Raw genomic sequence first — 8,794 nt, 5'->3', positions numbered from 1 at the left:
ATTCTAAATACTTAAGTATAAACATCAGTGATTAGATTTAATCTCATTAGTCAGAAGATACAAACTTTAAACTTTTATGAAAAGGCTAAGCTTTAATTGTTTACGTGATAGTCCATACATTTGTACAGGTTATAGGCTACAAACAATTTTAAAAAAGACAACAATTTTATGACATGTATGTACAAGATGCTTTGCTGTTTGTGTATAAATATGTTGTAAAGCCGACAGAGTTCACTGATTAACACTTGAAATGAGTTTAACTGATTCAAACATCAAACTGTAAAAAAACAGCAAAGTCTAATTGGATGAAAAGAGTCATGACCTGTCAGTGTCCTGCACTGAAAAAAAAAGAAATATAAAACATGGGATGAACACGACAGTCTGTGCCAAGCCTTCAAATATCAAATGTTACAGTCGGGACGCAGAGCTGCAACAGCGGTTCTTCCACTTTAACACGTCTGATTATTTATTTTTTGTTAAATAACATTATGTTAAATAATATTATATATATTATATATTAATAATAATGAGGACGGTCCGGTACATCTTATAATACCACATTGTCCCACTAGAGGCGATCTTCTGCATGTCGGACACCCAAACCTTCTTGTGATCTGCTGCCCCCATGTTGCCAAAAGCGGGTTTTAAACATTCAGTATATTAAAGTTTTGAGTAGAAGATTTGGGAGAAACCTGATTTTTAAAAACAAAAAATGTATTTTTTTTATTTTTTGCCAGATATTATAAAAAGTAGTAAAAACAATGCCAGTTTCAAATCTTTCTACTATTATTTTATAAATGACAAACGATTGAGGGAAATTTCATCTTAGTGACTAAAAACTGGCGTTTGCTAGTTGAAGTGGCCAAGAACCGCTGTGGTCGCTGAACGTCTCACTGATCAATAAAGAATAAAGCACCACGGGACCGATGAGGAATGACTTCTTCAAAGTTAAGACTCTGCAGGACGCTGGCGTTGCTCTCTAGATGGCGCCCTGCAGCTTCGCCTGCGAGTAACGCTCAACAAACACAAACCTATGACACACAGCTGAGGTGTTACTGTTTGGTTTTTAACACTTAATGTTACTTATCACACATTATATAAGAAAGAGAAGATACATGTGTAACATGGAGAAAAACTTAAGAGTAAAACTGGTATATTAATGTAAAAAATATGAAAATTAAGAAAAAAAAAGTGTCCTTTAAAGCAGTATTGTTGTTGTTGTTTTTAAAGTAAGACACACCTGAGTTAGCCTGAGGCCTCGGGGCCTGTATGAGAGGAAAAGCCTATTAAAACAGCATATTTACACTTTTTTTCTTTTTTTTTTACTGAAATGTTTTGCACTCTGGAGGTCGGAGTTGAAAGGGATACATCACTGCTTGTTAACATCATCACCTGTCTGGAGTCCATTTCCTCTCATACACTCGATATAGGTTTGTGGCTGCTTTTGGTTGCAGTTTGGCTCATTTATAGCAAGAATAAGAAAAATATGTTATACAGGTGCTACATGGCAATTATCAGTCTTTTTTGCCCATGTTTTAATACTTGCATGCAAAAAAAAAAAAAAAAAAAAAAAAAAAGAGCAGAATCTGCAAGACACTAAATAGAACTACAAATGCGAAGATGGCGTTATGACTGACCGAGGTGGAAAAATAGTTTTATCAGCAAAAAGTAAGTAAGTTAGTTTTTTTTTTTTGCTTTAACAAACTACATGCTGTCTAACTAGCTAAAAAGCTGTTTTGGTCCTTGAAGTTGTAAACTTTGGCTTCAATCATCCCTCTAGTATGAACTTTTTATCATAAAAAATGAGATTTTATATGTTGTTGACTTCATGTTCTGTGATTTTTGAGGCTGCAAACCTGCTGCGGGTGAGTCTCACGTCGCTGCTGAGAACACAAACCAGCTGAGTAAAAGAGTCACCGGCATCGGTTCTGTCTGCGAACCTAAATCTGACTTTCAGGCTCAGACGAAGAGAGCGAAGCCACGGATCTCAGCCTCACGGTGACAAAAATGTGCAAAATAAATACAAGTATATGAGTAGAGCTGTGCAGGAGGTGCCAGGTCTGTGAGAATGCCACGTGGTATTTCCTGAGAAGAAGGCATACATTGATCTGAGTGTCAATACATGGAGTGAAGCATAAACAGATTTAAAGGAGATGATCTTGTCCTTTTGAAACCTGCAGCACATGAAAGTCTTTGTTCCAGAAACTCTCCACCGCCGTCGTACGTGATCCTGCAGAGTCTCACAGGCTTCTGCAGTTGAAATAGTCCATGCCGAGGTAGCGAGGGTAGCCTCTCAGCAAGTGCATGTGATGGTCGAACTTCCAGTACTGCTGTCCTCGGATGAAGTGAGCGTAGCCTGGAGAGCAGAGGGGGGATTCATATTTGTATTTTTTAAGGGTTAATGCTTTAAATTCAACTTTGTAGAGTTGGATGGGACATTTTCATGGAGACCAAAACTATTGTTTTTTTTTGTCATCAAATCTTCAAGTTCGAGTCCGACTTCGAGTCGTTAAAGAGCATCTGTACTCATTTGAAGGTATTTTGACACTGAGCTCACTGTTCAAAGTCATTTACAGTGAAATCAAGAAGGATTTAAACAGTTTAAACCGAAAGATGACTCAGCACATTTTAACTCCACGGTAGCACATATCAATATGATCTCAATATGAAACATCAAAATAAAATAAAGTCACACCTCCTTTAAATTAGGGACCTCGAGTACAAAAAGGCTGCAGTAGGTTTATTTTGAGTTTCTGCCTCTGGTGGTCATTCACAGAACTGCACCTTCCTGTTCTGACGGTGAAGGTCTTTGAACATACGACCTCAGCTTTGGTCCAAGCTGCACAGGTAGTTTCGATAGAGGGGAGATTATTGAGGATTGGTTGGGTGATGGGGATAAAAACAATAATGAAAGGCTCAAAGGTGTGACTGAATCAAAGTCTCAGATATCTCGGGTGTCTCAACAAAACAAAGTTAATGCGTAAATCCTTTAAGTGGCGTCTCAGACAGTTTGTCTATACGTTACGGAGAAAACCTGCTAATTATAAGTTATAAAAACAGATTCTGTTTTTGAGTCTGTTTGGAGTTGTGCTCTCAATGTTTTCTTAAGATTCTTGAAAAGCAGAAAGAAAAGATTTGTTTTTATTTGTGAAAAATATTCAACTGGATTGTTTCGGGGACTAAAATATGCGTCATTAAAAAAAAAACAAAAAAAAACCTTAAAAGCTATCTTTAATTTTTGTAAAATTTTAGAAAATCCAAAAATGTTGTGATGGCACCAAAGTCAATAAGTTTCATTGATTTTAATGATCAGAAATTCATCCAGGAGTTTAAGGGCCACCTGAAGGGGAAAAGAGTCTAGATAAAGTTGTAATTTTAAATAAAGAAAAGTAACATTACAGGAATAAATCTGTAATATTACAACATTAAAATACAATATAAAAACCATAAATATAAATATATTACATTGGATAAAAGTTGATCACATTTAAAGCCTGAAAATAAGACATATGGAACTTTGTTTGGAAGTTTTGTGCTAAATGACGTTTACTTTGTTACATCTTTCATATTGTAAAATTACAACCATATTAACCTAAACTTTTAGTATTTCTTTTATAAAGCTGCTAATCTGCAGCTTTGCCATGACCCCAAACATTTTAAAAGGTTGAAAACCTTGGAGGATAACGGCTGAGCTTGTGTGTCTCGTACCGTCGGCGTCCCTGAAGGCAGCGTCCACGTCCTCGGGGATGTCGCTGAACTCCTGCATGCTGCGCGGGTACGTGGACTCCACTCGGTTCTCGCCAGGGCTGAACCTCCAGTAGCTGCCTGACCTGAAGAAGTAGGTGTTGTAGTTGGGGTCGTGGCCCCAGCGCAGCGCCGCCTGGATCCCAGGCGTGAACAGACCCAGACTGTCCAGAGACTCGGGTCCCCTGATCTGCCTCTCCGCATCAAAAACCCAGTAGTTCCGACCTGCAGAGACACACGGTTCCTGTGTTTAGTTGTTTGACAGGCCGAGTGTTTGCACCTGTGTCTCATCAGCTCCTGTAGGTTTTACTTCACCATCCTTTTGGAGAATTGATTTTTGACTTCCGGGCCTGTGCAGCGCTTCCCGTTCAAAGTGAAGGGTAGGGTCTTGGTCTCGGTTTAGATGGTCTTGACTACAAGTCTATCGTCTATGACACATTCTAGAAATTGCAGTTCTATGCTGATGCATGAGATGTATTGACGTCGTCAACCTGACTGCGTGTAACAGTAGCGCATGAGGAGAGATGGCTGAAGCCAAACGGAGTTGGTCGCAAAACAAAATCCACAAGTCAAGCAAGCGATGGAAAAAGGTAACAGAAGCTGTTAACTTCTGGCAAAAGACATGGTACTTACCGTTAAAGACAGTACAAAAATTAGGGTTAAAACGCCTGCTTACAGTAGCTGACCCACTGTAAACCCTTTTCCAAAAAAAAGATGTACCGTATTTTCCGGACTATAAGTCGCGTTTTTTTTCATAGTTTGGCCGGGGGTGCGACTTATACTCAGGAGCGACTTATGTGTGAAATTATTAACACATTATTACCGGTATATCATTTCACATGTTATTTTCACACTAAACCGCAAGAGGAAGAACTGCAACTGACGATGAGTCTGACGTAAGCGACGTAGAAGAGGAAGCACCGCATCTTCTACCTCTGGAGTTAGCGGAGTTGTTTAAAAAGTGACACCGAGGATGAAGATTTCGTTGGATTTTAGTTATTTGGAGTGACACGGATGGTTTGGTAATTTTCTTAGCATGTTATTTATGCTATAGTTGTCTGAATAACTCTTAATATGTTATGTTAACATACCAGGCACGTTCTCATTTGTGTCATATAACGTAAGCATACCGTACAATTATTCAGCCTGTTGTTGCCTCTATTCTATTTTTATTTTAAATTGCCTTTCAAGATGACATGTCTGTTCTTGGTGTTGGATTTTATAAAATAAATTTCCCCCAAAAATGTTTTTTCCTTCTTTATTATGCATGTTATCGCTGGTGCGACTTGTACTCCAGTGCGACTTATAGTCCACAGAGCTGCAGCTCAAACATCTTCCTCACTCACCTTGAAAGAACCAAATATTCCCTGACTTGTCTTCAAAGGCCGCGTCAATGTAGTCGGGAATTCCCGCCCAGTGTCGGGACGCCAGCGCGGGGTAGCCGCTCTCGAGCTGCCTGTCCCTGATCCTCCAAACGTAGCCCGACTTAAAGAAGAACAGCTCCCCCCGGATCATCGACACGGCATCAAAGTGGGTACGGCAGGCGTCGGGCTGGAGACGAGAGCAAACACACATTCAAACAGAGGGACTTTCACTGCAGTGGCATGATGTGGAAATGAGTTGCTTTACTATCTGAGGGAATACCACCATAAAGTAACAGCAGTTTTCATAACAGACACAGGGACTAGCCAGGACTTTCAGTACAAGTGAAAAACTTCACAGTTTTACCCATGAAGCTGATCTGAAAGGGAGAAAACCCGACAGAGATTTGTCTTTCAGGCTCATTAATCATACGAGAACCAAAAACCCATTCTTGGAGTTAATTCCCAGCATTCATCCCGTCTGAAGTGTGGCACCACTTCAACTCACATGAATGGGGATGTCGTTGGTCTCCGGGCGAGACAGGGGCGGGCGTGGAGGTGGGGGTTGGCGTGGAGGTGGTGGTGGTGGTGGGGTTGGGGGTGGTGCTGGTGGCCGTGTGACGGTCCGTGGAGAAGGTCCGTACAGGAACTGGATGCCTCTCTTATCGTCCTCGCTCAGCCTCAGCGGGTTGAAGTAGGTGTAGTACGCCGCCATGACGGCTCCCCGCTCACGCGAGTGCTGCAGGCCCAGGGCATGCCCGAACTCGTGGGCGGCGACCTGGAGAAGGTCGGTGCCTGCAGGGACAGGGCAGGACACACCTGGTTCAAACAGCTGTGAGGGTTTGTTTTGACCTGCGGGCAGTGGGGATTTCGCAACCCGACCCCATCCAACACAGAAAATGGGTCGTAAAGAAGTTCCTCCCACTGCTGACTCATATCTGCAGCCGGCTACCTGCTCACCTGACACCTAAGACACAGACGGCTAAAGGTTTCCAGAGTGGAGCATTTCCGGGGGCCAACTCGGACCTGCGACTGTTTTCCCCCAAAGCAGCGCTGCAAATGTCACTAATGGTGCTTTTACATTAGTACCTATTCAGCCTGACTCGCCTCGCCTCGGTTTTGTGCTTTTCCACTAGGGGTCTGACGTGCCGAGTAGATACTTTTTCTGTTACTACTCTGCCGAGGTTCTAAGCGGCTGAGTCGGGCTGAGTCGGGCTGTATCTGACGTCATCACACTACACACACCGATTGGTCGGGGGGTTGGAGTCAGACGTCTGAGTCAGGAAGCGGAAAGAGCGACTCGCGGCTTCTTGTTCATTTTATTCGACAGGCAATGGCAACGCAAAAGTCTGTTTGGTGATCCAACTCTGAGTTGCAGATGTTCATAAACCTGGTGGCTGAAGAGAGAATTAAAAAGGGATCTAGACAGGCGATAAGGAACGACAAGATCTACCAGGAGCTCTGTCACTTCATAGCTGCTTGCGGCTCCAAGACAAGCAAAAAAAAAAAAAAAAGTGTTGCCGCTTGAAGCTTCTCTCACTCTCATATTTTAACTTGATATCGAACACAAGCCACAGACCCAGCAGCACATATATCATCTCCTCCATGTTCTACATCTTTAGTGTTGTCTTCTTCGTTTAGATCACACAATCAAATACGTCACAGCAGTTTCGCGCCAACCCGCCTACTTCTCATCTGGGTATTGAAAAGAAACAAGGGCAAGGCGAGTCGAGTCGGGCTGAGTACGTACTAGTGTAAAAGCACCATAACTTAGCTGAGGTTTTTAGACTGCAAAGAACAACACACCCACCGTATGTCAATCAAGGTTAGCTTTTCTCCCAGCTCCTTCAGGTGAACCCAAAATATCTGCAGAGCTGCTGTCAGGCGTTTTAGCGGGATATACCCGATATACCCGTTAACACAAACGGCTGGTTGCTCGATTACGGATGAGCAAGTGATAACGGCTAGCCATTGGCTGAGCCAGCTGTCAATCAATCATATTAGAAATTCATATAAATTATCTTGGCCTGGTACAATCAAACAATTGCGACCAAAATGGTTTCGTGAACCAGGCTGTAAACATGTTGGACATTTTAACACGGAGGTCAGTGGAGGTCGACTCGCTTTTGCAGCCAGCCCCTAGTGGTCGGTCGAGGAACTGCAATGAATCTGAGTTCAGCATGGAAGTTAGATGGTTAGAGTTAGTGACTTAAGGGTCTCAAGGTCATGTGACGTCTCCAACTCCATCTCACCTGTGTTTTAACCTGCAGGTGAAGGTTAGCTTGGTCTCAGTTGCTATGCAACAAAAGGTAACGCATGTGTAACAGGTATAAGAAATACTTAGTTTATTGTGGTGAAATTCCACATTGCACATGTAACCCCAGTGTGTTTTCATCTTGCGTGTGTTGCTCGAAGGGATACTGAATTCAGTGTTATTTTTCTTACAGAGGTCCATGCCAGTAGAGGAGCTAACCACTATGTTTGTACTCTGAACCACTCATTTACAGGTAATTGTGTTGCACTAAATGTTCTGAATTATGTCAGAGACGTTTAAAAGTTTGTATATTGTGTTGCACATCGACTGTTGGCCGCCAGGAGATAAAGAGGACTGCTGTGTTTCCTGTGCACCGCTAGAGGGCGCTGTAGTGCAGTTTAATTCCGTTTTGACAGGGTCTAAATTTTTCATTTTCTATTTTCTTATTTCATGAATAAAAACTATAAAAAGGTGTTTCATAGGTTAAAACGGAGTTTAAAACGGATTGTATTAAATTAATTGTAAAGAATAAATGTTAAAACCACTATACGTTCATCCGTTAAAAAGAATGCTGGTAAAAACCATTGTAAGTAACATTGAAAAAGAAAACATCTATATGCATTTAATGAGAATGTAAAATATACGATGTTTTGTTCTAGCTGCAAGGTCCATCCCAGTAAGGGAGCTAACCACGTTGTTTGTACTCCGAACCACTCATTTACAGTAAAGTACCACATCATCCAAACCATTCGCATATGAGTGTCTTCATTTTTTTTTACTTAAATTTTATTTGAGAGGGACCATGTGCAATTAAAAACATTGCACCAGAGTTAGCCTTAAGCTAATTTGCATCTGCAGTCCCTTGTTACAAATAAATACAGCACAGATACACATTATTCAAGGATATTATCAAGCATCACCCGTCAAACATTATTCAATCATGGATCATCAATGGGATGACACGAAGTGCCCCTCACACACACGCACGCACGCACGCACGCACGCACGCACGCACGCACGCACGCACGCACGCACGCACGCACGCACGCACGCACGCACGCACGCACACACACACACACACATCTGAGTATTTGTGTCTAGTCCTAACCTAAGTGGAAGTAGTTTTTTAAAAACAAAAAAACATGAATTTCACCTCAACACACTAAGTTACCTGTTTTTAATGCCTTATTTATTCAGCAGGGTCATTACACAGACTCTCAGTGTTTTCTACTGCTGTCATGGATGCAGTTCCTGCACAATGTGCATTTATTGTACACTGCAGTTTAGTTAAACCACATCAAGTTAGCCACCTTCTAACCTGGAACAAAGAACTGCTGTTTACAGCCGAAACTGAATGCCTGTCTTATCCCTCGTTGTATTATTTTCTCGTGCCACAACGTGTTTTCACAAAGAAACTAATAGAAAAGGATTATAT

General features: G+C 41.7%; 1 protein-coding gene across 1 annotated transcript in view; it reads right to left on the bottom strand.

The window, feature by feature from the left end:
* Positions 1-13: 13 nt before the first annotated feature.
* mmp11a (matrix metallopeptidase 11a) overlaps positions 14-8,794 on the bottom strand; it is a 40,449-nt gene continuing 31,668 nt past the window's right edge. The window contains exons 5-8 of the mRNA XM_061730637.1: positions 5,614-5,900; positions 5,091-5,295; positions 3,709-3,969; positions 14-2,356 (exon numbers count right to left, since the gene is read on the bottom strand). Of these exons, the coding sequence (XP_061586621.1) occupies positions 2,241-2,356; positions 3,709-3,969; positions 5,091-5,295; positions 5,614-5,900 (869 nt within the window). The 3' untranslated portion in view covers positions 14-2,240. The remainder of the gene's footprint in view (positions 2,357-3,708; positions 3,970-5,090; positions 5,296-5,613; positions 5,901-8,794) is intronic.

This window comes from Cololabis saira, chromosome 9, assembly GCF_033807715.1.
Source record: "Cololabis saira isolate AMF1-May2022 chromosome 9, fColSai1.1, whole genome shotgun sequence".
NCBI lineage: Eukaryota > Metazoa > Chordata > Actinopteri > Beloniformes > Belonidae > Cololabis > Cololabis saira.
The sequence above is the reverse complement of the archived record's forward strand: the minus strand, read 5'-3'. Positions and strand labels throughout refer to the sequence as shown.